This window comes from Barbus barbus (assembly GCF_936440315.1).
Source record: "Barbus barbus genome assembly, chromosome: 15".
NCBI classification, from domain to species: domain Eukaryota; kingdom Metazoa; phylum Chordata; class Actinopteri; order Cypriniformes; family Cyprinidae; genus Barbus; species Barbus barbus.
The window spans coordinates 25,046,689-25,074,638 of NC_136743.1; the positions used below are offsets into that span (position 1 = coordinate 25,046,689).

A 27,950-nucleotide genomic window follows, 5' to 3' on the forward strand; every position below is an offset into this window, starting at 1 on the left:
CTCTCCAACAACCTTTCACTCACATGAGATCACAGCAATTTGAGAGCTAACAACAACAATCCAACTGTCCAGTCGATTCCTGATGGATTAAATCAAGTCCTACATTTTTACTTGATTTGACTTATTCAAGAAACTCGTTCACATGGATATAGGTCACTGTATGGAAGAAAAGACGATCACAATTTCCATTTCATGCCAACTTTAAATGCTGTTTTTTTTTGCATATTTGGAATAAGTTATCTTATATTTGCAGTTTACACACATCTATCGAAATGGTTTAGAAATTTTTGAAGCTTCTGGTCAGACTTTACCATATGCTCTCAGATAAAGGAGCAAGTATCTTTTTTCCTTTGGTCTTACTTTGACTGTTTTCTGCAGGGCACTGTTTGATTATGATAAAACTAAGGATTCTGGGCTTCCCAGCCAAGGCCTGAACTTCAAATTTGGGGATATACTGCACGTGGTGAATGCTTCAGATGATGAGTGGTGGCAGGCACGGCAGGTCACTCCTCAAGGAGAGGTGGAGGAAATGGGTGTTATCCCCAGCAAGAGAAGGTGAGAGATGGAAATTTATAAAATTACAAAAATAATTAGTTTGCTGGTACATTTAGGCTGGTAGGTTTACTTGGATGCAGGTCATGCTGACTTGTGTTGTGTTTGTATTAAATAGTATAAATACTTCCCCCAGCACCATTCCACCAAAGTCCTCCAGATTTCTTTGACCGGACCTGAGTTTGTCATCGTGTATGCTTAGCTGATAGGTTACTCTCAGGAGCGTCAAGTGCTTGTCTTAGAAATGTTCAGATGAAGGAGAATTAAATGCAGTGTAACTGATTAATAGTGAATAACAGCTAATGTAAGATGTGGTCCTTATGTTTTCTCTCAAGAGTGGAGAAGAAGGAGAGAGCAAGGTTAAAGACAGTTAAGTTCAACTCCAAGTCGCGAGAAAAAGGGGTGAGTGAATCTTTTTATACATGCATACCTAAAAAAATTTGAATACTCTGTTCCAAAACCAAGCGAGTTGCTTTGCTGTCTACTAGCTACATGTCTTTTAAGACCGCATCCTGACTGAATTGGAGCCTTGCAAGTAACTGATTTGCAACACATTGCATTGACGCTGTGTCGTGCACACACAAATACTAAGTTAATTTGTATTTTAAAGGGTTACTCCACCCCAAAATGAAGATTTTGTCATTAATCACTTACCCCCATGTCGTTCCAAACCCGTAAAAGCTTTGTTCGTCTTCGGAACACAATTTACGATATTTTGGATGAAAACTGCGAGGCTTGTGACTGTCCCGTTGACTGCCAAACAATTAAAAGTCAAGGCCTAGAAAAGTATGAAAGACATAGTCAGCAAACTGCGTATGCTGTTCTGTGTCAGCCGCACCTCACGGATATGTCTTCTACGTTTATTTACGCTTTGATTTGAACGAAAACAGTGTATTCGTGCAGTGCAGCTGACACAGAACAGTGTACGCAGTTTGCGTCCAGAGGATATTCTCCAAAATGGTGCTACGCTGACGTGGAAGAGATGAATTGTTGAAGTTTTTTTTTTTTTTTTTGGCGTACAAAAAGTATTCTCGTAGCCGTATAACGTTACGGTTGAACCACTGGCAGATGAACTATTCTGACGATGTCTTTCATACTTTTCTGGGCCTTAACAGTGTTAATTGTTTGGCAGTCAATGGGACAGTCACAAGCCTCCCGGTTTTCAAAATAACTTCCGAAGACGAACAAAGCTTTTACGGGTTTGGAACGATATGAGGGTAAGTGATTGACAAAATTTTCATTTTGGGGTGGAGTAACCCTTTCAGTTGTGTTAGGGTTTTCTAGCACAACATTTCTTCAACTTGTCTGCCAGTCTTCAATGTCACATGATCCTTCAGAAATCATTCTAACATGCTGATTTGGTGCTCAGGAAATAATTTTTTAATTGTAAATGTAGAAAACAGATGTGCTGCTTAATATTATGACCCTTATCAGGATTTTTTGATGAACAGAGCATTTTGTGAAATAGAAATATTTAGTAACAACATAAATGATAATTTAATGCATAATCACTAAATAAAGACGGTCTTTTCTTTAAAAAAAAAAAAAATAATAATAATAAATCTTACTGACCCCAACCACCTGATTAATTACACTGGCATGCTGCCTTAGATTTTGGCCAAAACGAGGCATCCTAGAAAGCAGCATTTTAATAGGCAAGGCAAGTTTATTTATATAGCACATTTCATACACAGGGGTAATTCAAAGTGCTTTACATAAAAGAAAATGAAATAGACATTAAAAATCAATAAAAACATGGGAATAAAAATAATAAAAACAAGGAATTTTAAAATTCATTGCAGTCAGTTCGGACATATAGCACAGTGCTTGCTTCCTTCCTTACGGAACAACCTTTTCATCAGGAGTATGATGTTTTAAATGCTTTAGAAGTAGGTAACTCACTAGGGATTGGAACAAAGCTCCTATAGTATGTTGCTTAAACTGTCTAGAATGACATTGAAATGCATTTTAAATTGCTTTACAAGTTAGTATTTTGTAATGTTCCTACCTCTGTGAAAGTTTGACCATTTGATATTAACTCACAGTTAATAATGCTCAGTGCATTCAGTGGAATGTAATATTCTGATACTAATCAGTCTGCCATATGAATGGTCCAGTCTAAATTAACAGCATGCGTAGCTGCAAGTGTCGCAGGCCCAAAAACGCATATAACAATACTGTAATACATCTATAACTCATTTATGAGGCATAGAAGCCAAAACACCAGGTTATCTAACAGCCCGACAAAATATGCATGATCGGAAAACGAAGGACAAATACGCTTGCCATTGATGTCGGACTGCTCATTCTTCTTTATGCCACACCTCCTCCTCTCCTGTCCTTCATCCTCACACTTTCCTCTTTTTACCTACCTTGCAATGCTCGCCAATAATCCATAGTGCTGCAGTGTAAACCAGCCAGGCTTATAACTGATCACTGCATAAGAATGAAAATGCACCTGTAGTCTTGGTGCTGCATCACTGCTGAAGAAAAAAGCCATACAGTTATGCTTAAATAATTTTACAAACAGGCTGTTTCTACAGCAAAAGTATTTCATACTATATTCACCTGCCCTTGAACGAAAGAAAATCAGGCCAACTTTTTGTTTTGTTGCATGTTGCTGCTGATAAGGAAAGCAGCCACAACCAAAGCAGTTATAGGCCTCCGTATACTTCTGACACACTCACAATGCTTCTTACCCTCTGCATGTAAATCTGTCCGTCTGCTTCTCTTGTGTTTGAGATTTCCTGCTGCCAGCTGTTTTTTGAGTCTATGACTCAAATCCATTTATTTGTCCACTTCAGTTCTTCGTGCATTTCATATTCAATTCTAACTTTGTGACATCCTCCATTAATTGAGTTAACACCTATAAATTGTATCAATGGCATTTGATTAAGCCATCAGAGGTCCACAAAGTCGAGAGAGAACTATCATCTTTTATTTTTTTCCATATGGACATTAGACAGCCCTCTCCCCCTTCCTTTCTTTTGCCTTCCCTTTCCTTCTCTTCCTCAACAGTCCCTCAATGACAAGCGTAAAAAGAATCTGTTTTCCCGCAAGTTCCCTTTCTACAAGAACAAGGAGGCGAGTGAGCAGGAAACAAACGATGTGGACCGTAAGTACAGAAATCAGCACTCCAGCTCAATGCTGGGCAAGAATAGGGCAGCAGGTCATACGGACAGAGGTGGGCACTGCTCCACTGGACACAGCAGACATCAGCGCCTACTATAGATATAGCAACACCAGTGGACAGAGACAGCTTGGTGCCTGCTGTGTTCAGTGGCTGGACCAGGCCTTAGAGTGTCTCAGTAACCCTTATACTCTTGTGGTTGTTGTCTCTCTTGTTGCTCCCTTCCTGACCGATCCACAGGACAACCCAGATGACATGCTATCCAAAGGCCAGAGTAAGTTCCCCATGTAGATGCCCACTCGGTCACCTCTGGACCAGACCTCCACGCTATCTCTCTTCCTCTCACATATTTCATTCCTCGCTCTCATAATTCATATTGTACCAGACAAAGAGTTTTCAGTTTCTGCTGTTGATGGTGGAGGTGAAACTTAGTTTTTTCTCACTGTCACGCTGTGCTCTATGGAATCTCCTCTCACTCAGTACCTACATATTTTATTTTCTCTTGATGAGAAAATGTTAATTTGATAATTATTTGCCATCATACTCTAGATCAAACTATTATCTAATTACAGTTTACTGTGTTTACTGTTAACTCCTCAATTGCCACAAAGGCCATTGGGATGACAAGTGCAGTTTTTTTCTGGTTGGCATATTTTATATTGACAGTGGCTGTCATCCAGTAGTTTTTGTTAACTCCGTAAAACCACACTGATATGGGCAAAAGCATTGAAGACACTTTGTAACTAAATTAGGTTTGGGAAAGAAAAGAAAATACGAGCATGGCCGAAAACAAACCACGATTTGCTGTTTCTGGTTGGAGGTTGTATTCTTAATGTGTGATTGAGGGGACAGTCTAGAGATTATATTATTGGACAAAACTTTGAATGCATCTGTTTATGCAAGATGAGTCTTCTTTTGCTGGAAGATAAAGACTTATGTCAAGATACCCTCATGTCAAGACTTTCATCACTGGACCAAAAAAAAAATATATATATTTTTTTTTATCTAAGTCTTCTGAAGAGTCACTTTATATCAGGGGTCTCCAACTGTAAGCTGCAGACAGGGCCGGCCCATGGCATAGGCGACATAGGCAGTTGCCTAGGGTGCAAAATGCTTGGGGGGGGCGCCGCACGAAAATGTTTTTTTTTTTTTCTCTCGTGACCATCGTGCGCTCCTACACACATATAGTAAGCAAAATGATCACTGACAGTTAACAGTTTTAGTACTGATCGAACTGATTAAAATAAAAATGTTCGAATAAAATAAAATTGACATAAACGAAAAATCATAAGATTTGACAACACTTTCTGCGTCATGACGTAATTATAATACATCATAACGCATTAATTATGCATTGCGCACGCGGTTAAAATAGTTTTGTCATTTATGTGCTCTGAAAGTATCATTTCTAAAAAAATTTGTGGAAAAAGAAAATTATCAGGGGCATAAGACAGGAAGCAACGCAAAGAAGAGGAGCAGAAAAAAAGAGCAATATTGTTAAACCTATCATTCAGATATATTTGAACCAGCCCATGATGTTTATGCAGTATTTTGAAATAGCCTTTTTAGAACATCTGAACTAGCAACACTGACACTGTGGAACGTTTTTGCTCGAGTTAACTGCTTATTTAATTTTACTTTATTTTCTTTAAAATAAATTTAAGCTTCTGTAATGTTGTTTTAATTTCAGTTACATTACTGCTTGCTTTTAATTCACCAAAAAGTGCACTAAATGTCTTTTGAAACTTTTGAGCTGCAGAGAGGATCTTTTCAAAGCTCAAGCTGATTAAAACCTACTTGAAGTCTACCATGGCTCAAGAGCGTCTTCGTGGACTTGCTGTCATCAGAATCAATAATGATGTTTCTCAGAATTTGTCATTTGATGCAGTCATTGATGACTTTGCTGCAATGAAATCCAGGCGTGTTCAGTTTGGAAACTGTTCTGTAATTCTGAAAATATAATATTTTTTTGCACTTTAATTTGTAATTAAATTTTTGTATGATTCTTCGGGTGACAAGTCAAATTTATTTAATACACAATTTATTTAATACTTATATTAATACTTATTAGTTATTAGTACATTATTAGTATGTCTCGCCTAGGGCACCAACAGAGCCTGGGCCGGCCCTGGCTGCAGACTTCAGTTCCAACCCTGCTCCAACACAACTGCCTGTCATTTTCAAGTTACCTTGAAGACCTTGATTACCTGGTTAAGGTTTATATGATTAGGGTTGGAGCTGAACTCCAAAAGCAGGGTTGGAGAGGAAGATGAAGAGATTTAATTCAGATGGAGATGAAGAGATGAAGACAAACAAGCTTTGTATGATGAAGAGATTTAATTTAGGCTTTTATTTTATTCTTTTTTTATTCTGTTAATCATATGAAGCAATTCTGTCACAAAATTTAATTGGATTCAAATTCATATGGATTACGTTTATGGTGTCTTTATGAACTTATTGAAGCTGAAAAATTGTGGTTGCATAGACTTTGAAAGAATGGACAAAAATATAACAAATATCTTAATTTGTGTTCCAAAGATGAATGAAATTATGGGTTTGGAACAAGTAAATAAATGACAACAGAATTTTCATTTTTGGACCATCCCAAAAATTAAATAAAATAAAAAATAAAATAGGGCAAACTAGCTGAAAATATTTAGGTTCTATAACATTAACATTTAATTGGAGTGCTTTTAGATGTACAACCTGAAGAGATACACGAATCAATGGCTGATAGTAGAAAACAAAATGGTGACTAATCATTAATTCTGACCAGTCTTTAGAAAGCAGAATGAAACCGTAATTAAGTTATGTAGTTGTAACTTATTTGGAATTATTATTTATTTACTATGACCTGTGCTACGTAACTCAACTATTAAGAGCACAGTAGCATATGACCTCAAAACTACCAGATGTGGACTAAAAGCCACAAAACTCATCTCAGAAGGTCCCTTAGTGGTGTGACTATTTCTCCACTATGGTGAGACTCAGGACTGGTATTTCTTGCTTATTTGAAGTCACCTCATGCATCATCGTGTGCTCCTATTCTTGGTTTTCATCATCCATTCCCCCTCTGTTATGATTTCAGAGCATGTCACCTCTAATGCCAGTGATAGTGAGAGTAGTTACCGTAAGTTCTTCCTTCCATTGTGCCCTTCATCCGTCTTTCTCGTCTGCTTTTCTTTCACATATTTAACACCTATTCTCTCTCTTATCCTCTCTGCTATGCATTAACATGTATGGGAAATCCATTTTATAATGCAACATAATAAATCAATTACCAATGTTAATAAATTACCGAGCAATGCTGTTGTGAATTTATCAAGAGCTTACATTGCTTAATGCCTGCCCCCTCAACTGAGCTGCACTGCAGTGAGACAGGCTGGGTAATGTTCCAGAAGCCACACAGATACAATACCAAAATCAATCAGTGAGCCCTCTGCCAGCCCCTGGCTCAGTCTCCATAGCAACAGTGCACCCCCCCCCCCCCCCCCCCCCCCATCACTTCCCAGCCCTTGCCCTCTCTCTGTCAGAGACAGTCATAGTCACAGTGGTGCTATATCAAAGGCACTAAAGATATATACTGTCTCACGGGGGGCAGATACTACACACCGCTGTGATCAGCAGAACAGACTATGCATTAGTGCAGGCTATTATCAGCTACTGCATGGTACGGTACACTTTGTGTCACTATTCTATACGTTGCAACATCGCAAGGGCACCTGAATCTGTGGGATCAACGCTTTTCGCCTCTAACTCATAGCGCACTACTGAGATCCACAGAAAGAGCTCCACTTTAATCATTATGACAGTCTCATACTAACCATGAAGGAGAACTCCATTGCTGTTCACTATTCATTTGTGTGGCATACAGGACCTCTAGTGGCCACAAGTGGATCTCATATTGCTGTCTCTTTCACACATTTAATAATAATGCATGAGCAGAAAGTATTGCATCGATTTCAGGGTCTTAATATGCTTGACTGGATGTGATATCATAAAACATAACATAAAATGATGAATTGTACAAGAGATTTTTTTCTAAGCTTAACTGTATGTGTGTTCCTATATCAGGTGGTCAAGAGGAATATGTGCTGTCTTATGAGCCAGTCTGTCAGCAGGAAGGTAAAAGGCTAACGATTGTCCATATCAGCAACATTAACCCATAAGATTTCATTGAATAAGTCACATCAATGATTCTTTTTAGGAAAATGTAATTGATTTCATGAATGGTCTTTCAACAGTGAACTATGCACGACCAGTGATTATCTTGGGTCCGATGAAAGACAGAGTAAACGATGACCTGATTTCGGAGTTCCCTGACAAATTTGGTTCCTGTGTTCCTCGTAAGTATCTGTGCACTATATGAACTGATTAGATAACATGTTGAGGGAGGGACACATTATTACAGTTGCTACATTGAAAATTACAGTGTAGTTGCAAGCATGTCAAATAAAAAGGCATTTAAGGCTGCATTGACATGGTTGAATATCTTTTATTATTTTGAGATTTAAATAATGAATAATTCCAGTAAGTGATATAAATTCACTGTATTTTTCCCAGGGGTCTGTTTGATAGGGCTGCGCAATGAATCTGACTATATGGTTTAGTGAGGTTATTAAACTGTGAATAACTGTTACTTAATTAAAAGTAAGTGTGTGCTGTGCCTTCCAAAATATAATAGACTCAGACTATTAATGGTGTGGTTTAAATTAAATGTGCATTTAGAATACAGAAAACACCCCATGTTCTCTTTATTTAAAAAAAATTCACAGTTCCAAATATTTTTTAATCTGTTCATACTAACAGGTTTGTAAGCATGTTTGTTGAACAGCCGATAGTAGACAAGAGAAGAAATCCCATGTACTGACAGCTATAGCTTACAAAAAATCAGTGGTTCTTAACCAGGCAGCCAAAGCAAAATGCCACTTAAAAAGATAAGGCAAATCCAGATATTAATTTTTCTAGTTATGACAAGCTCTGAAAAATTTAATCGGGTAGAGATTGTGAGTAAAAAAATATTTTCAAAAATCCTTCTCCTAATCCTTATTCAGTAAATCTTGAAAAACTGGAAAAGTCATAGGGCAGAATAAACATAGATGCAGTAGCTATGAGGATTTAATGCTTTATGCATTTAAATACACATATACATTTGTATTGTATTGTCAAACACCTGTAAACTGCATTTAGTAATTCTACTACAACCATGAGTTTAGTACAGAAATTAAGCCTGTAGCATATGCTGCTCTCTGTCTCAGATACAACAAGGCCGAAGCGAGATTATGAGGTGGACGGGAGAGACTACCACTTTGTTGTGTCCAGAGAGCAGATGGAGAGAGATATACAGGAGCACAAGTTCATCGAGGCAGGCCAGTACAACAGTCACCTGTATGGAACCAGTGTGCAGTCTGTCAAAGAGGTGGCGGAAAAGGTGAGATCCAGATTTATTTCTCATCATAAGAAGTGAATTGTATTAACAACACTAAGTCTCAGTGTTTCCCCTGCCATTATATTAGGGGGGCACCCCGTCCCCCCTTAAAGGTTAAGTTAATTTTATTTTCTTTATTTTTTTTTATTTTTCCCCCCCAAAAGCCATAAATCTAGGGGAAACACTTAGTCTACAAACATTACATACAAGGCAAAGATTTGAATGCCATTACCCAATGTTTACATAAGGTGTTATTGAGGAAAGGAGCTAAGTATTGTTTCAGGAGAAATAGGCACGATAAGCATGATACACCTGCACAACTGCTGACAACATGGGACTTTAATGCATAACATGCAGCCTTATTTCTTACTGTATGGAAACACTGTCTTTGCTCTCCTCAGGGCAAACATTGCATTCTAGATGTATCAGGCAATGCCATAAAGAGACTGCAAGTTGCTGTGCTTTACCCCGTCGCTATTTTCATCAAACCAAAATCAATGGAGAACATCATGTGAGTAAAAGACAAGGAATCCAACTAGTATTTACAAAGATCATTGTCTATTAAAAACAATGTCACGCTATCAATGAGCAGTGTACCGTATTTACCATTGTGTCATATTACATAAACTGTACCCAGTCAAACTCTTTGGGGAGAAGTTAAAATAGTTTAGTATGCAAGGATCACTAATACATAAGTTTTTTTTTTTTTTGTCCCCTGCGAGCACTATAATATAAGTATGCTGTAATGCTTTTTGCTCTCTCCTCAGGGAGATGAATAAAAGACTGACAGAGGAACAAGGCAGGAAGACATACGACAGAGCCATGAAGCTGGAACAGGAGTTCATGGAGCACTTCACAGGTCTGTTTGTGGCTCTCATATAGGCATCACATTTCTGATTTTTCAATACATTATACAGGGCTTAAAGTTCTCCGGCGCGGTGACCGGGTCTCCGGTGTACAGTGTTTGGCTGTGAAAAAAAACAACATCCTACATTTAAAAAAAACTTGATATAGTTGATATCACTTTCGAGTCCATGAGTTCGCCTACCAATGGTATGAGAGGGGCACAGCTTTCACTCTCAACCAAACTAACATTACTAGCCAATCAGAATTTTTTGCTCTTATAAACACGAAACGCGCATAATAGTATCCTGCAGAGTCGCAACCCTTATGAATGGAGAAGCGCGACACGTTGAAAAAGCTGCAAGGCGCAATGGCCAAAGATGTCCATCTAGCGCATATTTACATGGAAAACTAGAAAGCAGCGGAGCTTTGTAAACAGCTCAGGGTAATCATGTCATCTCTATTAGAACGATATGATTCCCAAAACATATTTACCGGGATTTTTGAAAAGGTCCTGTTCACACACGGTCTCTTAATGGTAACTTGCCGGTAATTTACCAGTAAAGACTGTACGTTATGGGTGAAAGGGGCTAAACTCTTCCTTTATATATGCTGTGAATTTGAATTGCTCAACATTCATCTTGGAAAACAGTGTGCATTATCTCACTAGATTTGTAACGTAAATCATTTATAAACCTTTGCCAAAACAGAGTCCTGGTGCTTTATATATGCATACATCAACCTATTTCAAAATATGCCATTTATTGTACATCGAGATTTCAAAATAAAAGTTTCTGCATGTGGCCAAATATTACAATTTAATGGATTTAAATCACACTGTAAAGTGAACCAGGCCGTTGGCGCCCTCTGCAGGTGTTTGTTATAATACATTATGCACTTAAGTTTGTTTGGTTCACATGTATAGGCATATTACATTATGTATTTTAACAGTGTTGTTCAGTAAAACTATGCAGTTACTATATTTGGATATTATATTATTGCTTCATCGTTAGTTTATATATAAATAGTAAATAGTCATACAAAAGCCTGGTTTTCACTTAGGCCTGTTTGTGTTACTAAAAAATATCAGATTACTCAATTGTCAAAATAATCAGTAGATTACATGATTACCAAAATAATCATTAGTTACAGCCCTAGATTAGTTAAAATATTTCAAATTACAACTGCATTATTTGACTTTTTGTAATTAAAAGACAAATTTTTTATTGAAAATTTCTTAAAAATAGTATTAAAATATTGTCTCATTCTAGTGAACCAAGTATCTGTATTTTGTCTCAAGTGCTTTGTCACACCCCTAGTGTCGATAAGCGGTGATATAGCTCATAATTTTCAAAATGTATTATAGAGCTTTCATTCTTCAGGTCAACCATATATTCACGGAAAAAAAAAATCAGTTTGAATAAGGAAAGCAATAACTATGCCATAGTATCCTTTCAAATGTTTAAGTTGCCACAGTCATTGCATGCTTTGCATGTGCTGCCCGCCAGCCCCGGCCCACCTCGCCCCCGGAAAAAAAGTTCAGGCTCAGGATTTTTTTTTTGCTTTAAACCCTGATTATATAGAGTGGTGTGAAAAAGTGTTGGCCCCCTTCCTGATGTTTTTTTGCATGTTTGTCACACTTTAATGTTTCAGATCATCAAACAAATTTAAATATTAATCAAAGATAACACAAGTAAACACAACATGCAGTTTTTAAATGAAGGGTTTTTTTTATGAAGGGAAAACAAAATCCAAACCCACATGGCCCTGTGTGAAAAAGAGGGTCAGTGTTCATGACTCCACCATAAGAAAGAGACTGGGGAAAAATGGCCTGCATGGCAGAGTTCCAAGACGAGAACCGCTGCTGAGCAAAAAGAACATAAAGGCTTGTCTCAGTTTTGCCAGAAAACATCTTGATGATCCCCAAGACATTTGGGAAAATACTCTGTGGACTGATGAGACAAAAGCTAAACTTTTTGGAAGGTGTGTGTCCAATTACATCTGGCGTAAAAGTAACACAGCATTTCAGAAAAAGAACATCATACCAACAGGAAAATATGGTGGTGGTAGTGTGATGGTCTGGGGCTGTTTTGCTGCTTCAGGACCTGGAAGACTTGCTGTGATAAATGGAACCATGAATTTAGCTGTCTACCAAAAAACCTGAAGGACAATGTCCGGCCATCTGTTCGTAACCTCAAGCTGAAGCGAACTTGGGTTCTGCAGCAGGACAATGATCCAAAACACACCAGCAAATCCACCTCTGAATGGCTGAAGAAAAACAAACTGAAGATTTTGGAGTGGCCTAGTCAAAGTCCTGACCTGAATCCTATTGAGATGCTGTGGCATGACCTTAAAAGGCGGTTCATGCTCGAAAACCCTCCAATGTGGCTGAATTACAACAATTCTGCCAAGATGAGTGGGCCACAATTCCTCCACAGCGCTGTAACAGACTCATTGCAAGTTATCGCAAACGCTTGATTGCAGTTGTTGCTGCTAAGGGTGGCCCAACCAGTTATTAGGTTCAGGGGGCAAGCACTTTTTCACACAGGGCCATGTGGGTTTGGATTTTGTTTTCCCTTCATAATAAAAAACTCCATTCAAAAACTGCATGTTGTGTTTACTTGTGTTATCTTTGATTAATATTTACATTTGTTTGATGATCTGAAACATTAAAGTGTGACAAACATGCAAAAAAATAAAAAATCAGGAAGGGGGCCAACACTTTTTCACACCACTGTATGTAGCAATGACAAGGTTAGGGTTTTCCCCAGGAAACACAAACTAATTGAATGTAGTTATATATATATATATATGAAGAGTTTATTTGAAAAAACAGATAACTCTGTTTATTTTCAAAAATCATGTTTTTTTAATGTTAGGTTTTATTGTGGTAATTAGCTTTTTTTGTTGTTGTTGTTATTTTTTAACCTATAGTCAAAATAACCCAACTGCAGTTTGATTGAAATTAATCGGAATGCACAATGAAAAATCATGATTTCTGAGAATTGTTAAAAACTGAGTTGTCTGTTTTTGCAAATTAACTCTTCACATACAGTATATGTGTGTATATATATATATATATATATATATATATATATATATATATATATATATATATATATATATATATGTATATGTATGTAAAATATACTGTAGAGAGAGAGAGTTGTGGTCATAATTATCAGGCTACTTGGTAAATATGAGCAAAGAGGGCTGTGAAAAATCTGCAATGTTTATCCTTTTGCTCTGTTATTCAAAATATTCACAGAAATTTCATTTGACCATGGCAGAATCTTCCTTTTTTGCTCACTCACCCATTTTTCTGTTGATTTTGATGTTGATCCAACCATCCATCCCGTTATACGATTTCTAGCAGAGAAAATCATTGATATATGACTTTCTGACCCTAAGATCCTTGGAGAATCTTTGACCACTCAAACGATCCTAAGTGGACGTGCATTAAGACAACATAAACACACATCCATTTCCAGGGTGATTTTGTAACACATCCAGTTGATTGGAACTTATTCATTTTTGTAGAACTGCCTATAGGTGATTTCTATACAGTAGTTTAATTTCACACTGTTTTTGAGCTGAACTGACTTGAGCTAAATAATAAAACAACTGTACTGTCTTTTAGAGCTGCTTTACAGCAGAATGTGAACTGTTTCCATAGATAAGTTTCCAGAATTGCTTCTGCTATTTCCTGTTTATCTTTTTGTATAGAGTGCTAAGGAAATAAAGGTGAATTGCCCTGATGGTGAACATGGGAATATTCAATGCTTTAGCTATTTTCTTTTAAGCCATGTTTTATTTTGTGAAGCTCCACCGTTTTTGCTGCACATCAGAACAATTTTTTTGGTTTTACTCATTGTGATGGATGACTAAGGGAATTTGAACTGTGTGTTACCTTATTTATATTAGTGCTGTCAAACGATTAATCGCATCCAAAATAAAAGTTTTTGTTTACATAACATTTGTGTGTACTGTGCATATTTATTATGCATATATAAATACACACACATACAGTATATATTTAGAAAATTTACATGTATATATTTTCATTAATATAATTTATATTATAAATATATATATTTAATATATAAACAACGGTTTTTTATAAATATATACACGCATGTGTGTATATTTATAAATACATAAATATACACAGTGTGTACACATATTATGTAAACAAAAACTTTTATTTTGGATGCGATTAATCACTTGACAGCACTAATTTATACTCTTGTCAAACAGGAGTATAAATGCCTGGACGAATTGAATTTTAATGAAAGATCATGAGGATAAACAATGCAGATTGAAAGACTGAGTATAACATATTTTGTATTTGTAAACCCTAATTTAGAAGATCAAATCTTGGGTTGTTTGTGTTTATTATTTGATTCTTGTCACCGCTGTCTCCTCACTGTGATCATCTCTGCATTGCAGCTCTTGTTCAGGGGGACACTTTGGAAGAGATCTACGATCAAGTCAAGCAGATAATTGAGGAACAGTCTGGACCATACATATGGGTACAGTCCAAGGAGAAACTATGAACACCTTCAGGAGTTTATCATCCCCTTTCGCTGCCTGGTTTATTTATTGATTCTGTATTTTTTTTTCTTTTTGGTAATCTCAGTTGGGTTTCTCCAGCTGACAGAATTCACTCAACAGATTAATTCCTTAATCCAGCATACTTCAGTCTCTGTTCAGTCCTATATCTTCACCTCCTACTTCTAGTTCCTCAGTAGCTATTTCAAGAGAAGATGATCTGACCTCCTCAGATCTTTACTGCTTCCATGCTTACAGAAAGCAAAGCTATGCCAGACCAGCATCTGTTTACCAGGGGTTTGGAAACGGTACAGTTCCTTAATGTTTAAGGGAGGTTACTTTGTAAGGACAAAGACAGCAATCTGGATTTTCTGACAAGTCTCTTTTCATTTTACCCATTGTTGTTTTTTGTGGAAATGGTAACATGGAGCTCAAGTCTCAGGCATCGGATTCATTAAAATGGTGAGAAACACACAAAAAAGCAAAACTTTGCACGTTGTAGCTTCTAAGACCAGGTGTTCTTCAGCCCTTTTCTCATTGTTCATTTCCACCATAGTCCCGTATGTTCCACACGTTATTGATTTTCTTCTTTTACTTCTCCCTTGACTGTTGTACTGGCATGCGTATTGTTCTCCTCGTTCTGATTGTCTGCGTTATGGAGCCATTGTGTTTAGATGATGTCCCGCTGCACAGATGTGAGACGTGTGCCGCCACTGTTAGAATGTCGGAGTCTACTATCAGTGTCTTACACAGAGTATGTGTTTTCAACACTTTGATTTACATTTAGGAAAGTCTGCTATTTGTAAGGAACTGATATTTTTAAGAGGCAATAAAATGCCACCGCATATGTGGAAGAAATTTATTGTACAATGAGATCTTAACAGATATTTAACCCTCCATAAACTGCCTATTTTGTTATAATAAAAGTCTATATTGAGCTTTACTTAAGCACTATTATGATGGGAGTTATTTTCTTGACATCGTAAAATGTATATTAGAGCAAGAGATTTGAAAAAAAAATGAAATGGTGTGAATATATATTTTCCCCTTTTTCTGTTACCACCCTTTATTTTCCTAAACTCAAACAAATGACAATATGCAGGGCAGTGCGGGGAATGCGGAGAAAACAGAGCCTAGCGCATGATTAACGTGCTATTTGAAGCTAGTTCTGCCTCTTCCTCCCCTCTGCCCACCATTTCAACATCATCTGCTCCAAGTGTGCTACATCAGAGTCATTGTGTGGAGAAGAACGATCTATCCGTCCCCCTCTCAGACACAAACCGTCTCAAGCTGGAAGAAGAGCTTCACAGGGCTGACGAAGCTTTGGCGCAGGGCTGATGTTATCCAGCTAGAAGCTCCACCGAGACTCTTTTTTTCTAAACCCGTGCCGGGGGTCTTGCCTGCTCTTCCTATGACATGATTGTTTTGTATACTAAGACTGCTTGTTCTACCACCTCACCACCTCTGCTTTTTGGGGACATTTTGGGACTGGAAAAAAGAAACATGTAAATAACCTACTGATCTGATTCATTTCATTGATCAAAATGAACAAGAGAATGGCTAATTCAAGAAAAATAAAACAAAATCTTTCTCATACAGCACAGTGCTGGTGTGAGTATTCCTTCAGATGGAGGGCTTAAGGATTTTTATAAGGTGTGCTATTGGCACACATTATTCTGTCTAGCTGTACACATCAGTGCACTTCTGAAAAGTTGTCATGTTATATCACAGATGTTATTTTGTGAGGCCTTATGGCACCTTAAAAGAATAGTTGGCTCAAAAACATAAAATTATGTCTTTTGCTCATCCTCATATCATTCCAAACCTGTATGATTTACTTTCATCTGTGGAACATTAAAGATAATTTTTAGAATTTTTGGAGAACGGAATGCTGTATAAAAGGAAGTCAGTGCTCATTAAAGCTGTTAGGTTACTTACATTCTTCAAATTATTTTACTTTCAAATAAGAGCAAGTAATACTGGTTTGGATTGACATGAGGGTGATTTTCCAAAACACTCTCATGACATTTTGTAACTATTTTGTGTTGAATTAATGGTTCATTCAGGGCTCTCCAACTCTAATCAAATGCACCTGAACCTGATAATCAAGGTAATCTGAAAATTACAGCCGTGTGTTGGAACCGAAGTCTACAGGACAGTAGCTCTATAGGAGCAGAGTTGGAGATCTGCTCACTCCCCACTGATGGTTATGAGTTGGGGTGGACCTTCTTGAACCACCCCACCCATATAAATCAAATAATATGTATTCATGCCACCTCATAAAATAGTTTCTTTCTCATGGTTACATTTTAGGGCTGGATTTTTTTTTATTAACAGTATTTTCAACCATGTGATTGTAATTGTGTGTAAAACAAACATAGTAAAACGTCCCAGTGCTTGTTTTTACAAAATATCAACTCTAATAGAAAGCATCTTGTCCAGTTAAATAATATTTGGAAGTTGTTTAGGTATTGGCTTGTTTAGATAAGTGTTTCAAATAGTTTTGTTTCAGTCCACTTATTTATTGCCTTGACAGCACATGCAGTTATTCTTCCAATATTTTTTTTAATGCTTTATGTATTATGGAAACCCGTTTTCGCTTCAGAGCTAAAAAAAGAGGAGCATAGAACGTTTAAAACAAGGTCACATTGTGAGATATAATGTCACGTTTACCCTTTTACTCTAAAGCGCACTACATTTACTTGTATTTCTGTTTTGATTTGAACAAAGCTTCAGATATTCTTGATGGTTATGTCATATCCGCAGTACAGTCACGCTGGAGCTCAATTTGTGTAGATTTCAAATGTTTTCATTTAATAATCTGGCTTCAAATGTTGTCAGCAAGGTGGCATAACTAAACGCAAGGCACTTACATGCAGTCAAGCATCATTTCCATATATTCTAGATTTACAGTGATATTTAATTCAGTTTACTGAGGGCCATAAAACCCCAGTCTTACAGTAATGAAGTCTTTAATAACGCTGTCCTCGTATTCACAGGTGGAATCGTAATCTATTAATATAAGGTTCACTCATTCAGTCACTTTCTGTCTTTTATCTGTCTGTTGGCGTCTCTCACTTCCTTCACAAACGTCTCTCGCAGTCTAGTAGCTCTCCGACCCAACTCGTCCACATCCCTGGGCATAGTCGACGTCTCCTCGCGTATCTGGCGAGCAGTCTGGGATCCGAGCAGCTTGGTCGAGGCGTGTTTCCCGGCGATCTGTGCTTTAGTGATGGCGAAGGCCGTGATCTGCGCCGCGCGTCTGATAGCTCGAGACTCCGAGAGCTTCTCCACCACTTGAGCGTTATTTATCAAAGCATGAAAGATCCGTCGCAGCACCATTTTGAACCTGTCACAAATATCTACGTTAGATTTCACTGATATTAATCAGGTTTACAATTGGTATATATTTCCTTAGGTAAATAATACATTACCTTCCAAGGTCCCCAATCGACTACTCTGCGCGCGACTGAGCGGGTCTTTTCGACGGTGCCCTCACCACAGTGTCCTCTACAGGCGTGGAGAGTGATGCATTTTAATTTAAAGAAGAGTTTCTAAGCGTGTCCGTGCAGGTTGTGCTATAAACAATATCTTCAATATTTTAATCGTTCTCTCAATCTCACCGTTACTTTAACCGTATCGTGAATGCTGACTTTACAATGATTAGAACTACTTTGATCGATAAAACTATGGGCCAATACATAGGCTACACACATACATAGGCTACACACATACATAGGCTACATACACTGATGGCCCAAATTATTAGAACTGTAGTATTTTCACCAGCTAAATATAGTTTTAAGTCAGTTATTTCTATCTTTTGCTGTAATGTGTCAGTAGGAAATATAAGTTTGCGTTTTCAAACATTGATTTTGCCATTAATTGTAATAATCTGACACCAGCCAGTGCTCCACACAGAGATCTGATCCCATCATCATCCAGTCTGTCTGGAAGAAACAGAACAAACTGAGACAGACTAAATCCAGAAGAATTGTGGCAACATCTCAAAGATGCTTCGAAATGTAAACTGATATTTCCTACTGACACACTACAGAAAAAGATTAAAATAACTGGCTTAAACCCATTTTTCACACACACACACACACACACACACATATACATAAATATGTATATATATGTTAGCCATTCAATACAATTATTGTGAACACCGAGCATTTCATTTGGCGTTGGAGGACCACACTTTAATTGATAAAAAAGCTGTCTTTGTGATCTTGGTCTGTAGAGAGCTGATAGTGTATCTCCTAGAAACACTTGTCAGCACGACCCACACACGTCCAAGTGTGCTTCACTTCTAATGGGAATTGCATCATCCTTGGGGGTGTCTTTTTACATTGAGGTGGGCCAAATTAAGGAACGTACTTCTTCAGCCTTGACAGAAGCCGAGTTTATCCTCCATCTTTATTTTGAGGTTTTCACCTCATGACAGTTCTTGTGCAGTTGTCCTTAAATTATAACCTGTTTATATAAAAGTCATTCCACTCACAGTTTTCTTCATGCTCAGTGCTCTTCATGCCTTACAGCATTACAATGGCTTTGGCCTTTTTTCACTTGTTTTATGAAAATATCCACCAGATGATTTGTGTGGAGCACAAAAGAAGAGTTTTTCCATACAGCGTAATGCAAAAAAAGAAAAAAAATCTTAATTTGTGTTTGCAACTCAACTTTGCGTTTGAATTTTTTTTTACATTTTAATATCTTTTAACTTTTTATGGAAATAACTATGCCTTAGGAGAATATACTGCAAGGCCTTTTAGGTTAGTCAGCACAGCAAATAAGTACACTTAAAAGCATGATAAATGATTCTTAAAACAGTTTAAAAGAACCCTCTACTGCATGCATTTTGATGGTACATGATAAAAAATTATTCCACATCATATTTTGGTTTATTTGGGAACATTTTATTGATAAAACATTTTTTTTGACCACCCCTCACCCTCCATCCCAAAATATTTTTTCGTTGACTCAGGGCAACAATGGTACAGAATTACAGAGGAAATTCTCCATTCACTTATCATAAGACAGTGTTCAGAGAGCAATTCAAAATCACAAATCTGTCAAAAAATGTCAAGAAATCATTAAGTGAAAAGGGAAAAACTCTTAAAACACATTGATATATTGAATTTGATTCAGACGTAGGCTTGTGTGGTGGTGCGAGGCTGGGAAACTGGTCCTGGAGGGCCGCTGTCCTGCAGAGTTACCTCCAACCCTAATTAAACACACCTGTCTGTAGCTTTCTAGGGATCTTAAAATACATTCATTAGCTTGTTCTGATGTGTTTGATTAAGATTGGAGCTAACTCAGCAGGACAGTGGGCCTCCAGGACCAAAGTTTTCCAGCCCTGATGTAGCGTGTCGTGTCATATAATGTACATCATTGAATGAGATTTTACTCCGTGTTAAACTTCAAGAAGCACTTCTTCTCTGCTGTGAAACAGAGGTGCACATTACACTTTTTGCACATCACTTTTGGTGTTCCTTAGGAACCTTGCATCTTCCCTTTTTGTCACACATAATGGGAAATCCTGGTTAGGGATGGGAGCTGTGGACCCCTGCTTCCTTACCCCTTATTGCACAATGAAAAGAAAAACTGAATTTATGAACATGCAAAAAAATAAAAATAAAAATCATAAAACCTGACAAAAGTCTTCTCTACACCTTCATACACACACACACACGCACGCATATTTTTTATGTACAGTTCATGTCATTTTAAATAAGATTACTAAAGAAAATAATCTTGCCTTCATCTCACACCATGTGCTCTTGTGACCATGCGTCACATCAGGATGTTCCACCTTCAAATGGTGCTTGATTGTGACGCCTACATCTTATTGGACTATTCTTTGATACTTTTCAAACATTTTAATTGGTTGCAATCATTTAAAAAAACATGCACTTAACATGGGGCATAAGAAAAACGTTCCGTAGCCTGAGGGCAACACCATGCAGTATTTAACGTTACTGAAAAGTGCACTGAAAAAAAAATGATACTAAATTTAAGGTCAGTGGTTGTAAAAATGTATTTTAGCTACATATAAATAAACAAATTTAGCTAAAATAAAATGATTGCAACCACTTATCTTAACATTTTTAATAAATTTAATGAATATTTTTTTTCAGTGTGCCCTTTTTTATAGTCATAAAAAGTATCTCTCTTTACTTATTTTATATTTTATTATCTGCGAGTAAAAATCTTTTTTTAAATGTACTTTTAAGATTTGAAATACAAGTGACTACACTCACTGGCCACTTTATTAGGTACACCTTGCTAGTACCGGGTCGGACCCCCTTTTGCCTTCAGAACTGCCTTAATTCTTCATGGCATAGATTCAACAAGGTATTAGAAACATTCCTCAGAGATTTTGGTCCTTATTGACATGATAGCATCATGCAGTTGCTGCAGATTTGTTGGCTGCTCATCCATGATGCGAATCCCCCGTTCCACCACATCCCAAATGTGCTCTATTGGATTGAGATCTGGTGACTGTGGAGGCCATTTGAGTAAAGTGAACTCATTGTCATGTTCAAGAAACCAGTCTGAGATGATTTGAGCTTTGTGACATGGTGCATTATCCTGCTGGAAGTAGCCATCAGAAGATTGGTATACTGTAGACCAGTGCTTCCCAAACCTGTCCTGGAGGCCCCCCTGCCCTGCACCTTTTGTATGTCTCCCTTATCTAACACACCTGATTCCACTCATCAGGTCGTTAGTAGAGACTGCAAGAAATAAATTGGGTGTGTCTGATTAGAGAGACATACAAAATGTGCAGGGCAGGGGGTCCTTCAGGACAGGTTTGGGAAGCACTGCTGTAGACATAAAGAGATGAACATGGTCAGCAACAATACTCAGGTAGACTGTGGCGTTTAAACGATGCTCAATTGGTACTAAGGGGCCCAAAGTGTGCCAAGAAAATATCCCCCACACCATTACACCACCACCACCAGCCTGAACTGTTGAGACAAGGCAGGATGGATCCATGCTTTCATGTTCTTTATGCCAAATTCTGACCCTACCATCTGAATGTCGCAACAGAAATCGAGACTCATCAGACCAGGCAACGTTTTTCCAATGTTCTATTGTCCAATTTTGGTGAGCCTGTGCAAATTGTAGCCTCCGTTTCCTGTTGTTAGCTGACAGGAGCGGCACCAGGTGGGGTCTTCTGCTGCTGTAGCCCATCTGCTTCAGGGTTCGACGTGTTGTGCGTTCAGAGATGGTATTCTGCATACCTTGGTTGTAAAGAGTGGTTATTTGAGTCAATGTTGCCTTTCTATCATCTCTAACCAGTCTGCCCATTCTCCTCTGACCTCTGACATCAACAAGGCATTTTCGTCCACACAACTTCCGCTCACTGGATATTTTCTCTTTTTCGGACCATTCTCTGTAAACCCTAGAGATGGTTGTGCGTGAAAATCCCAGTAGATCAGCAGTTTTTGAAATACTCAGACTAGCCCGTCTGGCACCAACAACCATTCCATGTTCCAAGTCACTTAAATCCCCTTTCTTCCCCATTCTGATGCTCGGTTTGAACTTCAGCAAGTCGTCTTCACCACATCTAGATGCCTAAATGCATTGAGTTGCTGCCATGTGATTGGCTGATTAGCAATTTGTCTTATCAAGCAATTGAACAGGTGAACAAGTGGCCGGTGAGTGTATATCAGTCTGATCACCTAAAGTAATACCACACTGTCCTCAACAAGGCTTAAGTTAGCATTGAGCATGACGGGTTATGTGCTAAAGGGTTAAGGGTTTGTTAAAATCCCTAACATTATAAGCAACAGTGTAAAAACGAGTGTACATGTGCAAGGAAAAACAAGACTGACTGAATCAACTGACTGAACATGACTGAATGCTTAAGGTGCACTTCTGCCTACTTAGCTGCCACAGCCAAACAGGAAAACCTTTAAATAAGAATAATTTTACCACTGAACAATGCTGTATTCACATACTCACATGCATTTTCCATTAAACTCCATGAACTCCATGTGAAGCTACAGCATGTCATTGTGGGCTCACATTTACTGTAACAATAACACTTTCTGCTGTGAGTGAAACACTCATATGGCTTCACCTCTGACCAAACCAAACATAAAGAAATTGAAATGTTCTTAACAACAAAATATCGCTTAATGAAATCGCTCCCATCAGATTATACACTGACTGAGCAACACTGTTTCTTCAAGTCCATAATCTTTTTTCACAGACTAAGATGTTAATGTCAAAGAATTATGTGCTTGAACTTCCCACACTTTAATTTATCACTTATAGGCCCTAAAATTCCTGTCATTAATCACTCACTTTCTTCTGTGGAACACAAAAAGAAATATTTTGAAGAATGTACCAGTGGCTCTTTTTCATGAAATTACTAGAGCTTTCAAACTTCAAAAAGGACACAAAAGCACCACAACATAAATTAATTTTAATTTTCGTAGCATGTAAGCATAGTTTTTAGTCAGACCTTCATTGTTCTTTGCTCCATCTGCTAGTGCCGTTTAAATAATAGATTAGATTACAATTTGAGAAAACTTCAGTTGAGGTGGTCAGATCAAGGGGTCAGAGAAGGGCAAAGCAGATATCTTCCTTTACTCTCTCTCTCTCTCTCTCTGATCTCATTCTCGTTTTATGCCAGACCTCTCCCCCCGCATGTGGGACCCTGATAACAGGATCTTCTGAGAAAATGAGGAAGTCCTTTCAGGCCTTGGGTGTGTGCCTCACCAGAAAGACGAGCGAAAGGATTGTGTGCAAAAACGTGTGTGTTCAGCTGCTGTTGGAAAAGTTCATACTTGAGGTGTGCGGCCATGGCGGGTATCTGAAGCTGAAGGTCAGCTGTGTCTGGTGCTCATATCCAGTACACAAAGGCCTTGAAAAGAGTCCACCACAGCTGTGCATCACATGCAGGACAAGAGACAACAGTCTGACTGCTAGCCTTTAACTAGCCGCATATCATACAGTAAAAAAAAAAAGAGTGTTATTTATGGCTTAGTTAAGAAAGAGTGGTTTGTCAGAGTACCAGACATCAAAACCAAACGTGAAGGAAGTAAGTTGTCATACATGAAAATAATATATAATTATGCTGTATTTATTTTAGGGGTCCCTAATCCCCAACTAAGGATTTTCATAGTTGAATCAGAATTTTCGAATCTTGCCGATATTCAACTGATAGTCGAATCATATGTTTGGGGGCGGGGCAAAATACATTACCAAGAATCAAGTCAGACAGTCATAATTACCGACGTTAACACACAGGGAAAATGTTATGCTATCATAATGTTATGTATATGACAGTCCCAGTCATACAGGGCCGTGCAGAGACCTTTGGAGGGGCAGGTGCTCAAAGTATAAAAGGGGCACATGGAACACGGCTTTTAATAGGGCTGTACTCCTTGCTGATATGTGTATCGAAATGGATGCTTCTGTATTGATACAGCAGCAAATGCCATGACGCAGGTTTGAAAAAGAAACACAGAACAGAAAAGACCATTTTAAGTTTAAATATTAAAGACATTTTTTGCACCTCTTAATTACTCTGGAATGATATTATTATTGTTGTTGTTGTTGTTATTGAGTTTACAGGGTATGGTGGTTTTGCTGTTATAAACACTACTGTTGTTGTTGTAGAAAAAAATATCCCTGTCTTATTTAAAATAGAATTCTATTCTAATCCTGCTCTGAATTTATTCATTTTTTGAATGATAATGATTATAAAAACAGGATTGATAAATATAATTAGGAGGATGAGAAAATCAGTATAAGCCTGCTTTACCAGTGATGTGATAATTATTTTTAAGGCACGTTTTTTAAATAAATACTGTAATTGTTACGGGGCTGACGAGACGTCAGACGTGCGGATCCATTTGCAAAGCTTTATTACCAATCATGGTCAGAAAACAGGCAGGGTCAGACAGTGGCAAACAGGTATGGCAAGGGCAAGACAGAGCAATCCGTGGAGCAAGCGTGGGTCGACGATCAGCGAACAGTATCCAAAGGGGCAAGGCAGAGAGATAATCCAGAGTCGAGAGCAATAATCCAAACGGGGAGCGAACACAGTCCAAACGGCAAGGCAAAGGGGTAAATCCAGGAAACAAAGGCAGGTATCAAAAACACAGGTAAACAGGCTAGGCTAGGCAAGACTAGGACTTAGACTATAACAATGGCTCTGTAAAGTAGCTATCGCTGGGTGAGTGATAAACGCTAAACAGTACTCGGACCCGATGCTGAGGAAGTCCATGGTTTATATAGTGTGTGTTTGGGTGATGGTGATTGCGAGATGGTTCTCAGGTGTGAGCGTGATCATTGTGAACAGCTGTGTATGAGTCCATGTGGTGAACGAGTGACCTCTGGTGGCTAGTGAACGGAAGTGCATGGTCAGGATTCGTGACATGGCCCCCCCCCAAGGAGCGGCTTCCAGACGCTCCTATATAGTCCAGGAGGGCGGTGGAGCGGAGGCGGAACAGGGGGAGGGATGGAGGGCCAGGTCCGTGAGGAAGTGGGAAGACCGGGGACTGAGGCAGAACCGGCAGAGCAGGACACCCAGGCGGAACCAGAGACCAGGACAGAGCAAGAGCCCACCAGGGCGGAGCAGACGGACCAGGAGCCCACCAGGGCGGAGTAGATGACCACCAGACCGGAGTAGAAGACCACCACGGCGGAGCAGACGACCACCAGACCCGAGCAGAAGACCCCCACGGCGGAGCAGACGACCACCAGACCCGAGCAGAAGACCACCATGGCGGGGCAGACGACCACCAGACCCGAGCAAGAGCCCACCAGGGCGGAGTAGACGGACCAGGAGCCCACCAGACCGGAGTAGAAGACCACCACGGCGGAGCAGACGACCACCAGACCCGAGCAGAAGACCACCATGGCGGGGCAGACGACCACCAGACCCGAGGTAAGAGCCCACCAGGGCGGAGTAGACGGACCAGGAGCCCACCAGACCGGAGTAGAAGACCACCACAGCGGAGCAGACGACCACCAGACTCGAGGAGAAGACCACCATGGCGGGGCAGAGGACCACCAGACCTGAGCAGAAGACCCTCGCCAGGAAGCAGACTGGGCAGGAAACCATGGCAGAGTCTGAGATCTGGGGGAAACAGAGACAGACAACACAGGGAGAGCAGAGACAGACAATACAGGGAGAGCATTCATGATCTCAGGGGGCGTGGCAGGGCAGGACGAGGATTCATAGACTGCGTTTTTAGCCGTGACAGGACAGGGCGTGAGCTCACAGACGGCCTCTTTAGCCGTGACAGGATAAGGCGTGAGCTCACAGACGGCCTCTTTAGCCGTGACAGGACAGGGCGAGAGCTCACAGACGGCCTCTTTAGCCGTGACAGGACAGGGCGTGAGCTCACAGACGACCTCTTTGGCCGTGACAGAACAGGGCGTGAGTTCACAGACGGCCTCCTTGGCCGTGACAAAACAGGGCGTGAGCTCACAGACGGCCTCTTTGGCCGTGACAGGACAGACAGTGAGTTCAGGGGCGGCCTTCATGACCGTGACAGGGCAGACAGTGAGTTCAGAAACTGTCTCCATGGCCGTGACAGGGCAGACAGTGAGTTCAGGAACGGCCTCCATGGCCGTGACAGGGCAGACAGTGAGTTCAGAAACTGTCTCCATGGCCGTGACAGGGCAGACAGTGAGTTCAGGAACGGTCTCCATGGCCGTGACGGGGCAGACAGTGAGTTCAAGAACGGCCTCCGTGGCCGTGACAGGGCAGACCGTAAGTTCAGGAACGGCCTCCATGGCCATGACAGGGCAGACCATGAGGTCAGGAACGGCCTCCGTGGCCGTGACAAGGCAGACCGTGAGTTCAGGAACAGCCTCCGTGGCCGTGATAGGGTAGACAGTGACGTCAGGAACGGCCTCCATGGCCGTGACAGGGCAGACCATGAGGTCAGGAACGGCCTCCGTGGCCGTGACAGGGCAGACAGCGAGTTCAGGGACGGGTGCCACCACTTCGGGAGGTTCTGCAGCGGAAGCCGCCACCTCTGGAGGCACTGGAGCAGACTCGTGGACAGGAGAGGCCTCAGGAGCACAGTGTGCAGCCCACACACTCAAAATGGCAACCGCCATAACGGGAAGTACTGAGGTCAGGGGAACAGTCTCTGTAACAGACAGGGTTGAGGCCCTGGGAATGCCAGCTACTCGCACTGACATCAGTGGTGGGTCCATCACACTGGATATCAGACAGGGAACTTGAAGGACTGACCTTAAATCCTTGGGTGTGACAGACTCTGGCTGGAGCACTGTGACGTGGTGTGACTCTGGCTTGACAGCGGAGACGTGGTGTGACTCTGGCTTGGCAGCGACGGCGTGAGCAGACTCTGGCTTGGCAGCGACGGCGTGAGCAGACTCTGGCTTGGCAGCGACGGCGTGAGCAGACTCTGGCTTGGCAGCGACGGCGTGAGCAGACTCTGGCTTGGCAGCGACGGCGTGAGCAGACTCTGGCTTGGCAGCGACGGCGTGAGCAGACTCTGGCTTGGCAGGCATGACGTGAGCAGACTCTGGCTTGACGGCGACGACGTGAAGGGGTGCTGTTGCTGCCGCCATTTTGCGAGTGAGTGAGGTGTCGCGTTCCTCCACGACACCCACAGTAAAAGAGGAGCCCACACACAGTAAAGCATAGTCCATAAATTGACAGAGATGAACGGGGACCCTCGCGGATTAACCTTGACTGGAGCGGCTGATTAATGCCCTCACAAAAAAAGTCAATAAGTGCGTAGTCCGGCAGATCAGAAAAATAGGCGAGGTCTAAGTACTCCTGAATATAATCCTCGAGCGGTCGCGAGCCCTGCTCGAGGGTTAATAGCATCCATGCAGACTCCATACCTGGCCAATGTCCTTTTGAAAAGCCGCTGGATCCATGTGTGGCCGAGTATTCTGTTACGGGGCTGACGAGACGTCAGACGTGCGGATCCATTTGCAAAGCTTTATTACCAATCATGGTCAGAAAACAGGCAGGGTCAGACAGTGGCAAACAGGTATGGCAAGGGCAAGACAGAGCAATCCGTGGAGCAAGCGTGGGTCGACGATCAGCGAACAGTATCCAAAGGGGCAAGGCAGAGAGATAATCCAGAGTCGAGAGCAATAATCCAAACGGGGAGCGAACACAGTCCAAACGGCAAGGCAAAGGGGTAAATCCAGGAAACAAAGGCAGGTATCAAAAACACAGGTAAACAGGCTAGGCTAGGCAAGACTAGGACTTAGACTATAACAATGGCTCTGTAAAGTAGCTATCGCTGGGTGAGTGATAAACGCTAAACAGTACTCGGACCCGATGCTGAGGAAGTCCATGGTTTATATAGTGTGTGTTTGGGTGATGGTGATTGCGAGATGGTTCTCAGGTGTGAGCGTGATCATTGTGAACAGCTGTGTATGAGTCCATGTGGTGAACGAGTGACCTCTGGTGGCTAGTGAACGGAA

At 40.2% G+C, this 27,950-nt stretch overlaps 2 protein-coding genes across 5 annotated transcripts in view; one reads left to right on the top strand and one right to left on the bottom strand.

Moving 5' to 3' along the window:
• Positions 1-16,101, top strand: part of LOC306881632 (discs large homolog 1-like protein) — a 132,975-nt gene extending 116,874 nt beyond the window's left edge. The window contains exons 16-25 of one of the 4 annotated variants that reach the window (XM_079435806.1): positions 379-555; positions 888-954; positions 3,923-3,956; positions 6,771-6,812; positions 7,757-7,807; positions 7,927-8,028; positions 8,941-9,113; positions 9,512-9,621; positions 9,878-9,969; positions 14,403-15,454. In XM_079435806.1, the coding sequence (XP_079291932.1) occupies positions 379-555; positions 888-954; positions 3,923-3,956; positions 6,771-6,812; positions 7,757-7,807; positions 7,927-8,028; positions 8,941-9,113; positions 9,512-9,621; positions 9,878-9,969; positions 14,403-14,509 (955 nt within the window). In that variant the 3' untranslated portion in view covers positions 14,510-15,454. Of the gene's footprint in view, positions 1-378; positions 556-887; positions 955-3,570; positions 3,668-3,922; positions 3,957-6,770; positions 6,813-7,756; positions 7,808-7,926; positions 8,029-8,940; positions 9,114-9,511; positions 9,622-9,877; positions 9,970-14,402 lie in introns of all 4 variants that reach the window. The other 3 variants (XM_079435805.1, XM_079435808.1, XM_079435807.1) reach the window with 3 other exon arrangements.
• Positions 15,977-17,992, bottom strand: LOC306881637 (protein NCBP2AS2-like). The gene is made up of 2 exons (XM_079435815.1): positions 17,939-17,992; positions 15,977-17,853 (listed from the first exon to the last, which is right to left on the bottom strand). Exon 2 carries the CDS (start codon positions 17,844-17,846, stop codon positions 17,544-17,546), a length of 303 nt encoding a protein of 100 aa, XP_079291941.1. The 5' UTR covers positions 17,847-17,853; positions 17,939-17,992; the 3' UTR covers positions 15,977-17,543.
• Between the last annotated feature and the right edge of the window lie 9,958 nt (positions 17,993-27,950).

Coding starts and splice junctions, on each gene's coding strand:
- LOC306881637 (XM_079435815.1), bottom strand. CDS start 17,846: ATGGTGCTGCGACGGATCTTTCATGCTTTGATAAATAACGCTCAAGTG.